The 21,821-nt window shown below is 40.3% G+C and overlaps 1 protein-coding gene across 3 annotated transcripts in view; it reads left to right on the forward strand.

Moving 5' to 3' along the window:
* Positions 1–21,821, forward strand: part of clcn2c (chloride channel 2c) — a 135,652-nt gene that overhangs the window by 108,712 nt on the left and 5,119 nt on the right. Inside the window, exons 18-24 of one of the 3 annotated variants that reach the window (XM_046388449.1) lie at positions 486–597; positions 1,345–1,415; positions 1,872–1,946; positions 3,713–3,745; positions 11,959–11,997; positions 14,054–14,158; positions 18,161–18,247. In XM_046388449.1, the coding sequence (XP_046244405.1) occupies positions 486–597; positions 1,345–1,415; positions 1,872–1,946; positions 3,713–3,745; positions 11,959–11,997; positions 14,054–14,158; positions 18,161–18,247 (522 nt within the window). The remainder of the gene's footprint in view (positions 1–485; positions 598–1,344; positions 1,416–1,871; positions 1,947–3,712; positions 3,746–11,958; positions 11,998–14,053; positions 14,159–18,160; positions 18,248–21,821) is intronic. The other 2 variants (XM_046388451.1, XM_046388452.1) reach the window with 2 other exon arrangements.

Below are 21,821 nucleotides of genomic sequence, written 5' to 3' on the forward strand. Positions count from 1 at the left end.
TGTAATGAATTGAAAGACCGCATCAGTACAGTATATCAGTGATATGTGATACAGACGGAAACTTCACAGCACTACAGCTGAATATATTTCTAACTAGTTTTGCCCAAGTATTTGATCTGTGAAACATTTTATGGTGGAAACCAGAATGTTCCCCCACTTCAGAAAGACATTAACATATCTCAGCAAGAATATTTTTTAGGTCATGGAAATGCCAGCATGAAAAGTCATTGAAGTCATCAAATTTTATATCAAGGCCAACATGAGAACACATCTATTAGCTCTCAACTTCTACTGGCTTCTTTTTTTTTTTTCTTTCTACACTTTCCCCCTTTTGATTTGCCTCCATCTCATCACTCCGAAGAAGTACATCCATTTGTCTAATGAGTCTGCAAAAAGAGAAAGAGGGGCTGAGCTCTTAAGAAGGATTGAGGTTGAGTGCTGTTTCTTATCTATCTGTGTGTGTGTGTGTGTGTGTGTGTGCGCAGATCTCTACTGAGGAGTCAACTTTCAGTCCTGTTCGTCCAGTTGCTCAAAAGCCCCTCAAACCTGCACTGAAGAGGCCCTCTGTGGTGGAGCGACCCACCGAGATCCCGACCAGTAAGAACAGTTTTCAAAGACTAGACGGTCACAGGGGATTTAACAGATCTGAAAGTGACTGTAATGCTCCGTGTCTCTTAACTTACTTAGCACCATTACAACCTCAGTCTCTCTCCCATAGTAGTGCAATAGTCAGGGGAGCAATGGTCACGGGATCACCAAAGTCTGAGGGATTCATCCTCTGGGGACTGTGAAAGTCTGTACAACATGTCCTGGCAGTCCTCCCATCAGAAGATGCATCTCTAGAGTTCAGCAGAGCTTAGTACAGTTTCACATGTTGTTGAAATCTTATCTCCCCTGGCTGTCATTGACAGTTTTGGCAATGTCAGTTGTTTTTTCCTCAAAGTAAATGTTAAACTTTGTTTCAGTCTGAGAATGTGTCAAACACTTGTTATGTGAGTTTTCTGTTGGTGAAGAACTCGATTATCGTGTCTTTCTACATATCGGCCTGTCTACCTCCTGTCTACCTGTGTGTTTTCTCTGGTGTGTCCCGTGGCTGATACAAGTTTTTCTTGGCTATTATTTGGTTGGTCTGTATCATTCCTATCTTGAGCTTCTTTACATTCATCCTCAAGACCAAGGTCTGGCAGAATTAGTGCAGATGATGCAGCTGTTGTTGCTATGCTTCCTATAATGTGGCCAGTAAAATAGAGTATGAAAACCAAAAGACATAATTGGAGTATCTTACACACAGAGAGCATATCTGAATATTTGACCTTTTTTAATTCCTCTCTGTCTCTCTTTCAGGCCCACATGATAATTCAGGCATTGCTTTGAAGAACCTGTTCTGCGCCAGTCCAGACACAGAAGGCCTGGAGGTGAGACAGCCATGTCCTCGAATACACCCAACACTATCACACACACACACATACACACGTACACACACGTACAGACACAGTAGCACACATCCTGTCGTTCACACTCTCTGTAAGCCCACGCAGTCTTATGCTATCTCTCACATACAGTCCTTCACGCTCTACAGTACAGTACCTCCTACACAAACAGACAAACGCATACACACACACACACACACACACAGTATCTCAGTAAGCCTGACTATAAAACCTTCTTCACTTTGTCTCCTTGCATCCTGCAAGGCTTATAAGAACCATCTTCACTCCTGCACTATCCTTGTTTCAAAAAAATGCGTTTCCAATTATTTTTTTCCCCAGCATTGCAGTGAAGTTTGGTCACATCAAAATGGCTTTTTTTTTTCTCAAAGTCAAACTGAGGTTGTTGTTAATGCTGTGTGCTTGTCTCTGGTCACCCGGAAGAAAAACAACAACATGGAGAGCCCCGCTTCTCCTGAACACAGGAGGCCGTCAAAACGAGTCCGGATATCCGTCGTGGTAAGAGCCACCGATCAAGGCTACCCAAATGCCTGGAATCCGCCCGGCAACAGGTTCATCAGCCAATCAACCGATTGTCACTCCGCCATTCCATTGTAGGGCTAATCCCAAATGCCGATGGACTGTGATCTGGGCCAGGCATAGCCAAAGCCCATCTATGTCATCGTGCCAAAGAGTGTTGAACACCCTCCTCCTTGTGCTACTGTAACCCTGCCTCCTGACACTGCTGCTACTGATTGGCTGAAGCTAAGATCCATCAGCTTAAACCCATTTTTCTTGGATCATGGTCACTTGAGGTTACAGAAAATATTTGATAACTTAAACACCACTACTGCTAATTGTCAGTGCCAATGGTGCATCAGGTGCTCTTATACTGAGGTCCTTAAGGCCAGTATGTATAGAGTTTTTAGTTTTATGCTTCTCCTAGTGGTAGGATGAAAAAAGACGTTGCAGATGAAAGCATGCACCAATTTATATATTTGGCACAGCTAATTTATATATAAATTTAAGTATGATAACCAGTAGTGGAATAATTTGATATCAGTATAAGCCCATTTTTAACATATTTCATCCTGCTTGTTTTTGTGATCAAATAATCACTGAAAAAGAACTGCGTGTCACTTTCATACGATATTTTTGTTTCAAAATGTCCTTTTATTTCACTGCAGCATTTTTCTCAGTGATGCTTGTATTCCATATTAAACTCTGTGTATTACTGTGAAATCATTATTGTGAAATTAAAATTAGAAAAAGGGACATTTTGAAATAAAAAATCGCTGGAGTGAAATAGAAATGGCCTCCAAAAAACTGTATTGGTGACCATGAGCAGGACAAAATGTAATTTTGGAACAATGGGCTTTGAAACTATTGGAATATTTGACAATTTCATGATTACATCATATATTCTATCATTTTGTATTTATTCATATCATCATATATTTAATTATCTCTTACTTATGTGAAGCTCATCACGGTTTTAAATTAGGAACCGATTATCATGATCCAAAATTATGTGTATCATGTGATTTTAAAGTTGCGGTTGAGTTGTGGTCAAGTGGTCTACAAGGACGAGGTTGTTCAGCCAAGCATGCTGTGCTGTCATCATCAGCTGTGTCATCCGAGGTGTCCAATCAGTGACAGCCTCACAGGACAGGTTTTACCTTGTTCCTGGAGTGAACCAAAATCCTATCGCATTTGTTACAATTAATAAAGGAAACTGTGGTATTTAACTGGGGGTAGGAAGGAAGCACCGTGTTGGAGCAAGTTGCTCTGTGCATGCAGCGTTAAATATCCAGATAGGAGCATCATATCTCTTCATTAGGAGCAGGCAGGTATTTGAATGATAGTGTTCCAACAACTGCTCTGATGAAATGATGATGCATGAGAAGTCCTGGGAGGTATTGGAAACTATCACCACAAACTGGGGTGTAGCCTGCTGTCCAATTACCAGCTACCATATACGCTCCAGCAGCTATGCATGTCAATCAATGAAACGAGCGCCTGATTCAGAATTGAGAAAAATGATTCCACGGTACAAGAACATCCAGTGTTGCATGACAAATTATCAGACATCGATTTTTAAAAATCAAACACTGTTAAGCGTTACATAATCATGGATTCATGCAAAATACATTAACATATTTAATCTTTGTCCATGTGTCCAACATCAGTGATTTATTCATAATGTAGTTTATCTGACACTAAATTTAAACATCATCATGGGATTGTTTTTCACTCCTCGGATATGATGTCATTCTATTCACTAGGAACCACCACCCAGCTTAAAGAGTTTCTCTGGGGTGAGCATGTTATCCACATTTCTTCTGACACTTCACCTTTGTTTCAATACAGTGTTGAGACACAAATATACACACTCTAACACACACACAGTAGATCTTTGACTGGATCATCTTTTATTCTGTTTGTTAAAGTCACAGCTGTTAAATTCTTATTGAGAGTTTTGGCACCACGTTTTAAGTTGTGTTCAAGTGAAATTTTGCCCTACGTTCTTACCATGTTTGACTGCCAGATTCATTTTTTCATCCGTTGTTATTTACCTCAAGCTAGCTATGCACACACAGAACCCGTATGTGCTGAATATGGCTGAATGAGTTTGTGCAATGTATCAAACACTGACTGGTCTCAAAACCTTTTCAAATTTTTAACTGTTATTTTCCAATAGTCACTTTTTTTTTTAGAGTATAGCAAAGCTGTTAGTTCAACAGCATTTCCCAGCAGCACTAGAGTAGCGACTTTCAAAATCATGTAATCAAGCATTTTATCCCCTAAGCAGCTGTGTTCACTGTCTTATAAATTAACTGGCTTTATAGCCTATAATATATCACACCATGTGATCGTTGTGAATTGGATTAATAGTTGATTCTTTTATTACGTTACACATCAGTAGATGCTCCTTGTTTATGGGAAATAGCTACACGTTTTTTTTCTGAGTAAAAGCTGTAGCTGTAGTGTAGCTTGATACTTTGAATAAAAGTGAAGTTCAGCTGCTTCAGATGAAGGGCTGCTTGTAGCTTCACCAGCTATAGTTTGCAGGTAACTTTCCCAGCACTTCCCACTTTTTACCTCACTGGGCACAGCATCTAAAACTTGCTTTGCATTCAGTCTGAACGCACATGACCTGACAGCAAATTAGATGTCTTCTTTTACAGTCAAATAAATAATACCATCATGGTAATTTGTCCCCAACATTACATGAACAGCACTTCTGATTCTCACTTATTATTGTGTCAGTGTAACTCTATTTGTGCTATTAATGATTTATACTTGAGGAACTCAAGCAGCTCCATTAGTTTCACATGTCGGTGACTATTACTGAAGTTGGTACATATTTTTAATCATGCGCAAATAGAGAGTGGTGCTACATCATTCTTCATCTATCGCTCCAAGCCTTGTGCGTAAACCCGTGGTATACAGCTGATAAATCACACTGTGAAATCTTAATTTTGTCCATAAGTAAATAAAAACTGTGACAAGATTGTGTTCCCAAATTCTACACTGCTTCCAACCAATTCATCGAATGGCTCTCAACCCCAGCAGCCCTATATCCAGGAGCATTTTTCTGTTGTTTCCTGAAATGACCTGTCTCGGCTATGAAATATTACAAAAAATGGTCCCAAACTTCTGCACTTTGGTTCTTCAGTGCAGTCCGTGCAGTGCAATTACACAGCAGAAGTCAGTCTTGCCTTTCGGAACTCAACAAAAAGTATAAAATTAGTAACAGAGGAGGCACGTTAGGAGTATTTTTTCATTTGGTGTCGTGAAATGTGAACCCTCAGGCATGTATTTCACACCATAACAACACAGCGCTCGTGTTGTGTCGCAACAGAAGACCGCACAGACTGCATTAAATTAGAGGAACTTTACTTTTGAGGTGAATGCCGAAACAAAAGTTTTTCAACTGTAGTAATGAAAAAGATTAATCAAAACAAAATGTACTGGTTTCACACATTTACAGCAGGAGTGCTGCTCATTACATGGTCTGCCTGGTTTTGAGGCAGCGTCTGTGCGAAAACACAGCACGTCTGCACGTCAGTTAAGAATCTCATTGATTGTCCTGTTGGGGTGTTGCGCTAAAGGTCAGAATTTAAAAGAAAACTTTCAAAAGCCATAACACCACAGTTTTCATTTGAGTGAAATTCGAAGTAGATAATGAAAAAAAGCATCTCGTTTTTGATTCTCCGTTGCATCTTTATCATTATTGCTGGGAAAGGACATGTCTTATTAGTTAGTCAGTACTGTACAGTTGGGGTTGGAGTTGCACAGGGTAACCTGTACAGGGTTTGTTGCCCCCCCCAATCAACATAAAGCCCTATTCACGCAGGACTAATATTATTATACGAGGACCTCACATGATTTGTAACAATTGCAGAGGTTGTCTGATCTCTTAATCCTTGAGTTCTCCAGTCTATTATCTGTTTGGTAATTTGGGGTACAGTTTCAGATGTTTCAACCAACATAGTATCTAATAGATTTCTTGGTTCTTGATGATTTTTTATTTCTTCCTCAGATAGGTTAAAAATTGTGTACGCTGCGCTGTGAGATTACAATTAGTCAGAGAGGCAGTCACACATGGCATTTCGTGAGGATCATTTTTGTCTTTCAGCAGGCTCAATTCAAACTTCTGTGGCAACAGTTCTGCTTACTACAAATCTATGTTATGTAACCTTTTAGAAGTCTTAAAGGTTACATAAACTGGTTGGAATTTGGTCAATAAATCCAAGGGAAAACAGACATTTTTAACAGTGAATATACCACATAAAGGATAGAAATTGTTTTTTTTCTGATTTTTGGTTTTTCTTGTAATCAAATTAAATCTGGGGCTGTGAATAGGATTTTGGGAATTGCGTAACTGAATTATAATTTAATCTACTGAGACACTGAATGAAAAGACCAGCACTGAAGTAGCTTGTGCCAGACCATAATGTAGGGAGATAATCCTGTCCAGGTGCAGAGAAATAATTTTTCTGGTAAATACAGTATAGTTGACATCAAAGCTGTATCTCCGGTATATACTGTCACTTCTTATTCCTGAATAAATACAACAGCAGAAATTCCTTTTGTTGAAATATAAATCTGTGGCTGTAGTTTGTACCTGAGGGCTTCTGTGACTTTCAGCACCCCCACATACCCACCTTTGTGTGGCTGTGTTTAGTTTATGACCTACCTCCACAACCGTTGATGGACGCCAGTCAAGTTTGCAATAGCCCTTATCTGCCTCTGCTGGTTATAATTTAATAAGTTACAGTGATGTGTTAAGTGTACCCATGAGCTGGATATTGTGTGGTCAGTGCTGAGACAGATGGTACATGATTAGCGCAGTGAATTTTTGGATGTGTTAAGTGGGCCTAGAAGTATGTTAGTCATTATTGCCCTGCAGTGGGCTAATTAGTAATGAACCCCTTTAGCACTTGATAGTGTGTGCATTTGCAGCACACTAAGGCTGTGGGCCTGTTTGCCCTGTCATCAGGAGTTATTATTAACATTCAGCAGCATGTAAGTGCGATGCTGATTACACCATTGGTATGAATCTGTCGAGGCTCTGTGGGCACAAGCAGGAATATGGACTAAAAAAATTTAGCAAGTTTTTATCCCAAGACTTCTGAGTTCCACCCTGAGGCAGAAGAGAAATCGGTTTATTACTTCTGCCCTTCTTTTCTTCCAGTTCCACTCTCCCAGTCCTCCTTTGTTTCTGCATCTGGTTTAATCTGTGCAGCTCTTCTGCACACTCTTTGTCCATCTTTAGGACTTTTCCAAAGCTCTCCTCTCCTTTCTGTCCACCTCCTCCCTCCACTCCCTTCCTTTCCGTTCATCCTGGATTGTGAAATATTGATGGAGGGTAAATGACATCAGTAGTCTGTTTCAGAGAAATGATGCCGCCCAGCCTCCCAGTCTCTCCTGGCTGTTTTTCTCATTATTTTTCCCCCCACTCTTGCGTCTTTGTAATGCCTCCATGCTTTATTTATGATAGCTTGTGGGCTCTGTTTTTTGGCACCTCGCCTCTCCGTCTTTATTTCTTTTAGCTTTCTTTTTTCGTTCCTTTAGATTGTTGGGGAATGTGTGTCATTCTTCCTTTCGTATACACACTTACATGGGTACACATGGTACACACACAATGCAAGACGAACGTGCCAGCAGAGGAATATGTGTCCTCTTTCCTTGTTGCCTTAACAGTGTTTTTTTGTGTGTGTAATGAGCCCTCTTTCTCAGCTTCCCTACATGAATTTGATTCTGAGTAGCTGTTTTGCTGTTCACACTCCACCGCATCACTATCACCTGTTGTGACGTGTGAGAAAAAACAAGACCCAGGGACAAAAACAAGTGAAGAAAATGGTTGAAATCCTTATTTTGTTGAGTAAATATGCATATTGCCAGTTGTCCACCTGTGACAGCCATCAAACAAAAACTAAAATTTAGTGAGAGAACAGCAGATCTCAGTTGCAGTTGCAGGAAGGAATAAATGACTTTAGAGGAATGATTTGATGTGTGCAATTTCCCAAGCTGAAAGAAGGAGGGTTGCACAACTGTTCTCTTCTGTTTGTCCACATTATTATGAAAAATAGCTGCAGAATTTCACGATTATGAGTGATGCAGATGCAGAGATAATGAGCTAAGTTGTTGTGACATCTGGAGCTTCCAACTGCCAAGGCCAATTACACCCATTTCAGTGTTTTTGGCATCCAGCTGCACAAACTTTAGGGACACTCTGTTATAAAGGGCTAATGTGCTTTTCAGAAAGACATGCAAAGTCTTTCTTTTCATTGTTTAGAGCACAGCGGAATTATGTCGTATTGTCATCTACATAAAAATGGCAATTGATGTTGGAGTCGCACCAGCTGTTCATAAATTTAAACTTAGCCTACTTGTAGCACAAGTGTTTACTAAGTGGAGCTTTGCCATAACTAAATTGGATTGCACCAGGCAAAGCAGTCCCCACTCTTAATTGTTACACACATTCACACCTAGTAACTGCCAGGTGTAGATGTTGTGTAGCTAACTGAACCAACGGATTAAAAATATCATTTTTATTTTTGGAACATGTGATCTTACACTTGCTTCATTAGAAAGCTGTTTTTAAAAAATGGTCTTAACTGGAAAGATTTTAATTTTCAATTTGCAAAAATAGCATAACATTCATTTAGAATAATATGTCAAATTACAAATAATGTTTGACTACATTACCAAGTTACATTAGGATAACCAGCTATTTCTGATTCATATTACATTTGAAATATCACTTGACTCCTAAAACCGTGATCGGCTGTTGCTGGGTTTGATTGGACATCTTCACTAGCTATGGCCGAATGTAAATTTTAATGGTGTAACCGGATTTATTAAATCCCTAGTTTGAAACCAGCTAGGAGTTACAAAGAACTCAATGCTGTAGTCTAACAATAGAAGAGATAAATCAAAGGCAGCATGTAGATGGAGAATAAAATAGGGATAGTCAAAGCAAATATGTCCCAGATCCAACAACAAGATTAAAGGTCTCTGCGTAGTGATGATCCATCTGAGATTCCAGTTTAGGATACTTTTGCAAGAACCATATAGCAATGAAAGTGAATTTTGAAATAGTACATTCATTATTAAAATCATTAAGGTCAAGTGTAAGCACTTTCACAATAGGCTCAATGAAAGCAAGTTAGAAGTTGCAGAACAAAGACGCTGACTCCATTAAAATTGTCCTTCAGGTATCTGATAGGAAGAATATTCTGAGGACAGGATAAAGTTTTCATTTCCTGAATGATTTCAGACTACAGAGAAAGACAGTTATACAGGAGAAACTGAATTTACCCTGATAAGATGAGTGAGACATGCTGACTGTAATTTGTTTTGAGAGTGAATTGATTTGTTGCTCAATATCAGATATGTTGAGGGTGAAGGAATTGTTGTAGGTTTGAAAGCATCAATGGAAGAATTTTTAAAAAGATGTTGGTCTTTTTTAAGGTGTAGCCAGTAATCTTAGGTGTGTTTCCCAAACAATAAAGGTGGTCAGATTGAGTGAGATTAATTGTGCACCATTTCACAGCTTTTCCTGAAGTTTTTTTGACTGCTTTATAGCCACAGCGTCATAAATAATGTTATTTCAGCCATGGATACATGGATAAGGGAGTGACAAAGTTTTAAAGCAATGCAAAGTGAGCATTAGCAGCAAGAAAATCAAAAGCAAATTGCTCGCACATTAGAGATAAATTATCACTGCAGGTTTTCCCTTTTACACCATTCAGGCAGCAGTTAGATAAACATCACATGAGAGATAAACTTGATCTTGATGTTTGGTGTCATATCTACAGTTTAAACAGGTATTCTGAGCGTATGGTCTCGAAAAGGATGGATTTTTATCAAAATTTGTAATAGACATTCATGGTCCACGGAGAATGAAACATAATAACTTTGCCATCCAGTGTGTCATCAGTTCAGTTTTTCTTTTTTTTTGTCTAATGTGGTTCATGACTAAGCACCTGCAAAATCATTGTCATATCCGTAAGCCTCAACTGTACCTTGTGTTCAGTGCCATTTAGCATGTTAGCATGCTAACACAGTTGCACTTGGGATTTTTGAAAGAATATTGATACAAGCCTCTCCAAGTTCTGTGATTTATTTTTTGTCACTGTTGTTTATCTGTGAGTCCCATTGTCAGCATCACTAAATACCACTAGGGGGCTTTAATAGAATGTGCATTTTTGGGTTGGGTTTTGGGATTTGGGTGAACAGTAAAGCAGAGGCATATTTTAGATTCACCAGTAGATTAGAAGACAAAGTTGTTAAACCTCCCTTACAGTGTACCTCCTGTAGACTGAATAAAGAAAGGAGTATCTTGAGGGATGCTATAAACCTTAGCTGAATACTTAAATCTACAAAGTGTGTGTATGATACAGCCGTCTTTGGTGGTAGATTGTGTGTGTTCCCTGCTGGCCCAGTCTTGGATGGTTGCCACTGATTGTGTGATCGGGTCACTGGATGGAAGCTAAAATGGATCGCTGCAGGAGGAAGGAGGGAGGGACAGGAAGAGCAACGGACCTTTCTAATCTTTGTCTGGTCACAGAAACAGCATAGCAAGCAATACAGTATCATTGGCCTATTGTCAGCACTCTGCAGTCTCACATGCCCCTGCAGCCACACACACACACACACACACACACATATATATCCATTCACGCACACATGCACACACTCATTCAAATCTCATATGAATATGCCCACACGGTTGCTCTGATTTCACCGTCAGTTACATGCAGGCAGACAAAGTTTACTTCCACACACACACACACACACACACACACACACCCACACACACATTCACTCACTTTTCTGCATACCTCGTGTATCCAGAAGCAGAGATTTGCTCTCTTAATAGAGCATCTAATCTCTCTGAAAGCACATATTTTACATGCACAGTCCAACCCAGTCCAAGCTTTCTCTCTCTCTCTCTCTCTCTCTCTCTTTCTCTCTCACAAAAAACACCTTCTTCAGCAAACAAACACACGTCAAAGTGATTTGATCTCCTCCTTTTCTTTGCTTTATGTTTTACCCCTGGAACACCGGTGTGTCTTGGCGACATTCAGAGTGCCCTTATGATGAGCAGAATGATCAGTGAGACAACAGAGATAAAGTGGTACAGGAGTGTGTGTGTGTGTGTGTGTGTTTGTTTTGTCTCATCAACTCCAGGCACGTCTGGCCTCTGCTTGCATAGTGCTACAGTAGGGCACCTCTTTCTACCCCGCGGCAACAGTTGCTAGGGTTACCGACAGGTCGGCCACCGCAGCGATGAGGATAAATGAGCTCAGGGCTCCCATCTGCCCCTGGGTCACACTCACTCTGCCTTTCTTTCTCTCTCTAACACACACACACACACACAGGTTCTCCACCATTCAATCCTGAGAAAGTAAATACCTGTACACAGGCACATGACTAAACACTTTGAAACACACACACACCCTATGGTAGTGTTCTCACACACTCAGTTGTACATTTCTATCAGCCTGTATTATTCAGTGCTTCTCTGCAAAGCTTCAGGGTTGCTAGTTTGACTCTGGCTTGTCAAACGGTGTAGGCAGCATGAGTCTTACGAACCGTGAGCTCTGAATGCGCCACAGATCCATCATTATAATGATCATCTGCTCTGACATCTCATACATCACATCCCCCGCACTCATTAAATGTACTGTAGTCGCTCCTTTAGTCACTCATTCCATTTTTGTCCATCTGTCTCAAGACGGCAGCGCTGTGTAACACTTATGATGTGTTGCATGGCTGATTATGTGTTTTCAATATGTCATTTACCTTCTGTGCACAGATGTAGTGCTGGGGGCACAGTTGAAAAGTACAAATGTTTACTGAGATAATAACCAACAGGGCAACGCTGTTCATCTACCATTTGTTCACTATTCCATCATTGTGTTTGTGTTGTATATGTTTGATTTAATTCTCCATTTAACTGTGGTAAATCTTTGGGATGTGTACTTACTGCTCTCCTGTTGCTTCTTGTCTACAGGACGACGGCGATGTGGAGGATGACATGACTATTAGAGAGGTAAGCCAGCCAGCCAGTCACACAACAGATACACACACACACCTTACAACCGATGAGAGTGCAGCAAGAAAGGGATCACAAGCTACTTAAAGATGAGACCGTTAGTCCTCAGAAAACACCTTCTGCAGTAAAAGGAACCTTACAGTGTGTTCCAAATCTTTGACAGATTCTTTGACAGGCAAAAATAAACCAGCACAATGTTCATCTGAATTGCAAAGTGCTGATATTGTGCAAAATGTGCAAAGAGATTTTTATGGGGTAGTTTGTAATTTGAAGGTGTGATGTGGTTTATGTCTTTTATCAGTACAGTATCATTTTGAGTTGTACAGAGTGCTCTGTAGCTCTGGAGGAGTCTGGGGGAAAAAAATAAGCCAGATGATGTCATAGTGATGTCATCGAGGTTATCCCAGCTTGTCTTGGAGATTGGAAATTGGTAACAGAACACATGCGTTACAAACGTAACATCGAATTTGAACATTGAAACGCATTGAATTTCACAGATGTGAGTGTTTACAAAGTAATATTAAGGCCCTGTTGAGTTGTGTTATGGGAAATATGGGATGTTAGAATGAAAATCTGATGTTCTTATCTAATTTTCAAAATGTTGTTTCGAACCCAACAATGAAATTCTGATCCCGGCATCGTATGTTCGAAAATGGCCACATTTTTAAGTATTGAAAGGATCAGGCTGGCATTATTTTATATTCTTCTTTCTGCCAACAAATCCCATGAAAACATCAAAACCAACAGTCCATCCGTCTGTCTGGTTATGCTTTCTGACCTCCCTATGTTGTTTATTGCACTCAGCCACAAGTTCATTATTTCCTACTAAGTACATGAAGCAGATCACACCAATTCAATCACCAGTAATTTTTGAATTTCACAGGGCATTGTAGTTAATAACAAATGTTACTCAGTTAGGAGTAAATTGTGATTTTTCTGAACTGTTTTCAGTGGTGAATTAATCTACATTTGGTGATGAGCAGAAACAGTGTATGTGAGATTTAGTTAAAATAAACTACAGTGTATGTATTTGTGGTCATGAGGAATATGTGACCCAGTGGCAACAGTGTTTGTGGATACTGATGTGGGACAACAGAAGCAGATATATCAGGCTTTAGATACAGACAATCCCGGTTAGTAGGTTCGGTCCGTTGTTGGTTGACAGTCAGAAAAACATGGAATATGAAACGCCTTAACGTTCATATCAGCTATCAACACCCTGGATGCTTGGTACTTGTATGGGTTTTCAAAAGCCTTAACTTGTCCCAGTGAATCTCAGCTTCCACTTGATGACATCACACCTTGACAGAGATCTGGTTTTTCAGATTCCTCAATATCCCCAGACAGGACGATTACCCTGGAGTCTTATATTTTTGGATATGATATCATTCATAATTCATCCATCAACAGCACTTCTCATTTCCTCTCTGTCAGACGTACATCCCTCACACTTTCTTCCTCCATGCCCACTTTTTTTCTCTTGGAATCACTCATCGTTTACCTCCCATACGTCTGCCATGTCACCTCTTCTCGCTACGTCTCCCTTCCTTGTTCGCAATTCACCTTCCTCGCCATCCATTGTTGTAGGTCTTGTGTGATTTATAGAGTCATTCAGTGCCTTGCCTGGTCCATTGATTGTCTACCAGAGGGAGGTGATTTTTTTTTTTCCAGGAGGTTGTAGGGGATGGTTTGATGCCTTTGCCTGCTGATTAGTGACTGACACCAGCCATAAAGATATCATCTGTTAACAGCATCTATTATGGATGCTGTCAGTGTAAGTTTTCTAGTCAAAAAATGAATAGATAAATAGACGTTTGACCAACAAATCAGGTTACAACACTGACTGTCAGTCTTTTATTAAACATTAAAGTCAGGTTACCATCACCCACCTCTAGCATAACTGGATATGACACAGCTGATTATATTTTCTCTTTAGTAGATGATCTGTACAAAGGCACTTCTGTTATGTTCCTTCTGCTGCTGGAAATTCTTAAGTCATGTTTATCTCTCATTCCCATCTCAACTCCTTTTACCTCCTCTGTGTATTTTGCAGATTGCAGAGTGGGAGGAGATGCAGCTTGATGAGCAGGTCAACTTCAACAACTGCAAGATCGACCCCGCCCCGTTCCAGCTGGTGGAGCGCACATCGCTGCATAAGGTCTGATTGTAAATACAGCTGTTATACGACCTCTGTGTGCGTGTGTGTGTGTGTGTTTCTCATACTGGAGCAAAAGTGTGTATCCCTGGAATTAAGTGTGTGACTTTTATTTTGTTCACATTGATATAAAAGTAAATACCTCTGCATACAGAGAGGGTTCCTTGTGCACAACAACTGCTTCACTTGTGTGAACATGTGCATCATTAAGTGACTGGTTTAGGGAAGGCAAATGTATTTGTGTAGCACCTCTTAACAACAAGGCAAATGAAAGTGCCTTGCATAAGATGTAAAAAGGCATTGAGACAAGATTTTAAAGTAACACAAGCTGATACAAAATAATATAAAGGAAAATAATAAAATGAAATAGAAGATAAACAAAGAAACCCAGTTTTCAGGGAGCGGAAGGATGTGCTCCTCTTTCTTTTTTCCTGATTAATCGTTTAAATCTCTTTTTATATACTAAAGATTTTATGTTTGTTAAGTATTGGGTTGATGCCATCTTGACTCCCCAACACAAACTAGAGCATCTGGAAAGTGAACTGCTACCACTTACAATCCTCTGGATACTCCTGTTGCTCCTGTGGTGTGTAGTGACATTGAAGGAGCAACCAAACAACCCAAAAGAACACACACACTCAAGCCAATTTTTACCCTGCTGAGTGAAGGAGAAAGTGAGAGTGCAGCGTGAAGTAAAGGAATTTTATCTCTTTAGAGCCTGTGCTGATTTAGTTTTCTTACCGCAGCACAGTCACACACACTGGAAGAACCTACGTCTGCAGCACACCACATTCCAGTGTCGAAAACCTTACTTCCTATCAACCAAGCACACACAAACACACACACGTCGACTCTTTCTGGCTTGCCAGCGGCTGTGGCTGCGCCTAATGTTCTTCATTCATAATGCTGCCTTCCCTCTCTCCCTCTGCTCCGCTCTCTCTCCTCCCTCTCTTTCTTGTCCTCTGGGATCTGTGTGAATACTCTTTAAACATTTAAGAGAGAGATCCTGCACCAATCCATCTCACTCCCCTCCCTTCACTGCACACTGCCAAAAGCCAATACCACGCACAATCTCCTTCAGCATATTAAACACCGCCTGCCGCCACTGACGCTGCTGTATGTAGGAGTTTGTGTGTGTGTGTATGTGTGTGTCTGTGAGAGAGAGAGAGAAGTTATTCTCTCTACATCTTGCCCTGCTCTGCCTTTCTGGGTCCTGCTACCATTTATCCCATACTGTTTGTTTTTCTGTGGTTTTCTTGTAATACTCAAATCAGTTTCTTACAATAGTTACATGACAGTATATTTCTTCAGTGACTGTGATGTGGGTTTTGCCTCATGGCCACTCAGTTCATTTGGCTACCAGGACTCAAAACAACCCACACTTCCATCTTTGTGTAAATTTTCATCAGAGAAAATAACTCTTGAAGTGATTGTGTATATTATGGACAGAATAAATATCATAAAAATAAGCACTCACCCAAATTACAAGATGATACAGTACAGTAAAACAACATCAGGTAACTGTGATGTCCAGCATATGATTGACAATATGCCCTGCACTCAATTGTCTGCTCTTGTTATGTTTCACCCATGTTTCTTCACTCATTTTCTCAGGTTGTTCTTTTAATTTTGTTATAAAATGCATTCCAGACACCGTATAAACTTCATAAGTCACCATCAACAGGTAGATGAAAAAATACACCAGCCAAGAATGTTTTTTCCTGGCCAAAAATGCATATTTGGTATGACTAAAAAAAAATGTTTCAGCTGCTTGAGGACTTGTGCAAGACTATGTTTGATTATGCTGATAACAATTTGATGACTGTTTGATTTCTGAGCTTATGAGGTGCACATGAATGCACCATGAGGTCCCTGTCCCTGTGTGGGTCAAACTTCAGCACAGGGGACAGAAGCACCACAGCTCTCTGGGGTCAAATTTTACCCAGCAGTTTAATGGATAGCGTTCTGAGATTTACTTTTTAATTTGGAAGCTAGCACATAATCAAAGTTGGCTCACAATGTGAAGAAATAAGAGTGAGAAATTTGATGCATTAAAATGACGATAAACATGACATACCTCTGATACTGACAAGGTTTCTCCAAATTCAGTTCAGTTCAATTCAGTTTATTTATATAGCGCCAAATCACAACAAAAGTTGTCATGACACTTGCCAATTAGTGCAGGTCTAAATCAAACTCTTTAATTTAATTGTTGGTACAGGGAGACCAAACAAGCACTTGCCAACAATGGCGAGGGAAAAGGAAAAAAAAAGGTATAAAATATCAACAAATATCAAATATATCCAATAATTCAGTGCACAGTACAGTGTAGAAGATGGAGCCTTGCTGGTCCAGTCCATGTTTGTTTCTGACACCTCACATTACTGGGCTGATGATCAAGTGATTCTGAAATTCTATTTTCAGCACCTCAGTGATCAGTGAGTACAGTTTAAATAGATGTGAATGGGCTAAATTGGGGGTAAGCTGACTCTGTCCCCTGAGCAGCTACCATATCCTCCTGTGAGGAAACTCTTTGACAGATTATATTACAACTGGCCCTGGCCTAAAAAACACTTAACAATCTTTTTCTTGGCACAACTTCCATTTGCTTGGCACAGTGGGATCAATTTCAGATGTCCCAAATGCCCATTCTGGCAAAGCATAAAGTCCCATTAAACACAGAACGGGTCTAGAACAAAAAGCGCACTTGGCATCAGTACTGCAACCTTTCTGATCTGCCACTAAAGTTTCTGACCCCTCACTCTTTTTGCTTTTAGCGTCATGCAGCCACACTCCTCCAAAGTAACTCTAGCAGAAGAGATAAGATTAAATAAAAGTTAATTGATTCCCAGGGGGAAACTGATTCATTGTATTGGCACATACACTACTAATAGGGCACAATGTAAAGGCGGAAGAACAAAGTAGGAATGTGATATTTAAGACATATGACACTCATAGCACAGGATGACAGCTTCAGTATTTACTGAACATTTTACCTCTATTCTTTTTGTTGTTTGGACTGCATGGATATTGGTCATATTATGAATTTCTCTATTGTGAATCACAAATACAGCTTCAAAACAGATTAAATAAAATCTGTTTGACAGAAGTCAGTCCTTCTGTCAGGAGGATATTAAACACCTTCAGTGTAGACTGGCTTGACACAACATTCAATGGTGAACATTTGGGCATACGCCAGTTACATTTAACTGACATAAATGATAAAATTCACTTCAACAATATCATAAATTTCTCCTGACATTAATACCCTTCTATACACGAGACTCTGCATCCTCAACCTGCCTTTGACTTCATTCATGAGACAGCTGTCACAGGTTAATGTGTGGTCCTCACCATTAGTGGAGACTCAGGTCTGCAGGTAGAGCTCCAAACACATCACTGCTAAACCATGTACTAACACACAACTACACATTAGTACCAAATGAAGTTGGAATTAAACTCCAGGTGTGCACTGAATATTGCAAAATAAAATAAGTCCTTGCCAATATTAGCATTATACAACATAGCTACAGATGATTAAAGAGACGGCTTCACTGTGTCTGCTGGGGCTGCTTTAGTGTAAAAAATAAAACTGCTAATGAAGGCAGGAGTGATGTGCTGTTTTCATGGTGTCACGATAATGTCTGCGGTAACAGAAATTGTGAGCAGCATTGTTACCAGCCGTGTGTTTTAACTCTGGTATATAATAACACCAGTATACTGTGAGACCTCTGCATTAATGTCCCATGGTGGGTAGAGATGCCTGTTCACCTAAACCAAGCAGCATTTGGCTTTCGTTCAATCCACATCAGAAAGAAGGACATGACGCGAAGTCCAGTGAAACCCTCTGACCCATTCAGTTCATCAGTGTATTTGTTGCTGGGTTCCTTTTCTGTTAAACCTCTGTCTCTATTATTTGGTGTTTTCTTTTCTACTTCAAAGTAGAAACCCAACGTGGTATTACTCCACGGTTTGTTTCCAACCACCTGTACTGTTTTCTTGCAGACCCACACCATCTTCTCCCTGCTGGGCCTCGACCATGCCTACGTCACCAGCATCGGGCGCCTCATTGGTGTGGTTTCTCTGAAAGAGGTAAGAGATTTTTTTGTAGGTTTTAGCATTTTCACTTGATTATTGTGCTTGTTATATCAATTAATTGTGTGTTTATTGCTATAATACCTCTGGAACCTAAACTCACTATGCAATTCATGTTCATTTGTTCAACACCAAGCCTCTTGTAAAAAGTCACGACTGTCATCAGTTATGACTGCTGTCATAACTGTAAAATTACTGTCAATATCATCAGGAATGCTGTCACTGTGCTGTACACACACACACACACACACACATTTCAGTCAGCATTAATGATTCTTCCTCCCTCTGCCTGTTATGTACTGTGACAGACAAAAGGCTGCTTAATATTGCTGTCTCTATCTATTGTCTCTCTGTCTATTCTCTGTCTCCCCCCCACCCCCACCTCCCTCGCCTGCCTCACAAACAACCAAAAACCCCTCGCTCTTTGTGAATTGGCCAGGAAGTGGTGAGAGGATTGTTGCTAAGTGCACTGCTGCTTGCCTGTCCCTGACATTTAGGCTTTTTTGTTCTGTGTTCCACCAGCAGACAAAAAAAAAATCAGCCAAGGCAGATAAAGCCCAGCCTCTCCCAGTCTGCCTGTCTGTCACACAGACTGGCTGTTATATCACAGCCTCGCTAGTCCATATGGAAGAGAACATTCACAGCAGTGTTTGTGTGTGCGTGACTATGGTGCATTATTTCCACCATACAGCACGCTGACATGATTCTTTTTGGGGCTGCCTCATGATCTATAGCACCCAGACCCATAACCTTGTCATCCAAGTGGCCGACTTGGCCTGGCCAAACAGAAAATTCAACGATGCTCTGTCACGCAGAGAGCAGAGAGAGATGGGGGGGAAAAAAGACAATGTGGGGAATCGCAACAAACCTTCACACAGCTTCAGTGTGTTTCTTTCAGATTAATAGATAATTCTTTTGGAGAGGCCACATAAACCAGTGAGTTCTGATTAGTGAAAACTCCAAGAAGGTCACATTTTCCTTTCTCAGTGAATTCAAATATAAATGATTTAGTTGTGCTCTCTGGACCGAAGCAGGGGGAACCGCAGGCGTTTACCTAAAGACAAAAGAAGGAAATTGGTGTGTTGTTTGATGAAAGAATACTAGCTTAAATTTCCCGATGCGGACTAATGAGTAAAAACTAGTTAGCAACCAAGCATAGAAGTCTCAGCAGTTAGCATTAAGTAATGGATTAATGGCTGAAAAACATCAAAAAGTAATGAGAAATCAGTTGAAGTTGCTCAAAGTAAATTGTGAACAGCTGAAACAGATGGATAATCTCAGTAACTGGTACCAAACAGTTAACATATACAAGCATGGTCTCAGTTACAGGGGAGCTAAGGGAAGCTCGGCTCCTCTAAGCTGCCCTGAAAGCTCACTTTGAGACATTTAGGGGCAGCTCTAAAACATTGTCCATTTTTGTCCATCTGGTTAGATAGATATTTGCTGTGTGTACTTTGCACCGTCCGCAACCATGAGGCAACTAGGTTGAGGCGAGACGAGACGAGCCAATAAATGACAAAGCAGTGTTTCTACTAACTTATTAATAACTTACAGAAAGATGGCATGCAATAGTTCACTTTTCACCTTCTGTTTTATTCCCTCGATTTCTCAGACAAGCTCAGCATTTGTTTGAGAGAGAAAAGGAAAAATGAAGTTCAAGTCTTTGAAGGCTCACTTGTTTTGCCGCTTTTCAGCAATAAAAAACACAGTTGGAACAATTTGTCTATTTATTAAGCCCACTGATCTCAGCTGGGGGGAGAGAGAACAGAGAGAGAGCATGTTTTACTGCTCCCTGCAGCAGGATCAGCACCTCGGAGAGCGTGGCAGGTTGATAGTTTGCGGATAGAGTCGGGTTTGGGTGGTTGATTAGTGGAAATTTTTTGTTTGGAAGGCTCTTATAACAGGTCGAGTAGGTTTGGGTGTTAAAACTTCCTAACCCGCATTTCACTGCTGTCTATTCTGAAACTGAACCAGGAACGTGTCACTGAGTTCAGTTCAGTAGGGAAGTGAAGGAGAGGGAGAGAGTATTGTGTTTCCATTTGTTTTAGTCTGATGGTCCTATATGAAAATGTAAAATAAAGATTAATGCAAAGATAGTCATGTGCTTGGTTCGGAGTTTCTTCTTGAGGACTTGAAACATCAGGAAGTCCTACAAAACTGTATTTTTAGACAATACCCAAAAGAGTCTTCTTCGGCAACTCTCTTTTTCTGTACCTTTGAATTCTGAATCATTGAAATAGGCTATATAGACAGAAGTATCCCCACACACCTCTTTATGAGGGCATTTTTCAGGGGTTGGGTTAGGCCCCATTGAAGGGAAATCATAACGCTTCAGCATACCAAGACATTTAGGACAATGCTATGCTTCTTACTTTGTGGCAACAGTTTGGGGAAGACCCTTTTTGAATTTCCAAAATCTTGTGGAAATCCATCCCAGAAGAGTGGGAGCTGTTCTAGCTACAAAGCTGTCTGTGTAGAATGCAGTGTCATTAAAGTCCTTGTTGGTGTAATGCTCAGGTAGCCCAATAGTTTTGTCTATATAGTGTATTGTCATTATTTTGGCTCACAGTTATCTGGGCTGTCATGAGCAACATGTTGCTGATATATATGCTTCAACATAGTAAGCTCTGTTTGTGGTGAAAAATGCTTTGGAGCAGTGTTCTTTGAAGAAGGTCCTACCCTGAGACTAGAGATTTTGATCTACTTTTCATTCTACTGTGTGTGGGTGCCAAGGGGAGCCTCACAGATTAATAAATGTGCAGTCCTTTGCACCTCTCCTTTCGCCTCTCGTCTCATCCTGTGAAATGATTCAGCAAACAGGAGCAAAATTCACTTTGACCTCACTTTCCAATGCATGTTGCCCTCTGACCGTGAGCTGTCATTGTCAAAAAGAAACTCAAGTTCAAAATAGAAAATGGCTTGTGTGCCTGTGCATCAGATTGTAAACTACTAACATGATCTTGTGCTCTAGAGCAAGGCCAGTACAGTGTCGGGGTTAGCAGTTCTATTTCCACTGGGGCCACTCATGCCAAAACTGTATGCAGCACAGCATTATAAGGGACTGTGAATAAAAACACTGTGCCAAACTACACAGTTTAGGCACAAAGAGCCTCACTTTATTTTTCCTAAAAGAAGAGCCACCGCATGTCCCAAATCCAAACTTCCAGCTACTTCTAAGCAGATCCTGAGTATGTTTATATGCATGTAAAGTTGCAGTATACTGAATACAGTTTTCATTGTACTAGAATTGCTCAAGGCAATGCTCAAAAGGAATTAAAAAACTAAAAAGAGAAGAACAAAAAATGTCAGTAAAGTATTAAAAGTAAAGGTTTTAACCCATAAGAAAGAGTCTAATGTCTGTGTGAAGTTTAATTTGTAGTTGCAGTCTAAGGCTGTTTTCACACCTGTAAGGGGAAAAATGGTAGATCTTTGCATTGTAGTTCTGATCTGGTTCCCGTTTACTGTCTTTTTTTTTGTTTTTTTTACAAGTGAACATGAAGTTAGGTAACTCACTGATTGCACATTTTTGGTGATTGTCATCCTACATCATCAGTGCATCATCAGGACCCAA

Source organism: Scatophagus argus, chromosome 5 (assembly GCF_020382885.2).
Source record: "Scatophagus argus isolate fScaArg1 chromosome 5, fScaArg1.pri, whole genome shotgun sequence".
Classification (NCBI taxonomy): domain Eukaryota; kingdom Metazoa; phylum Chordata; class Actinopteri; family Scatophagidae; genus Scatophagus; species Scatophagus argus.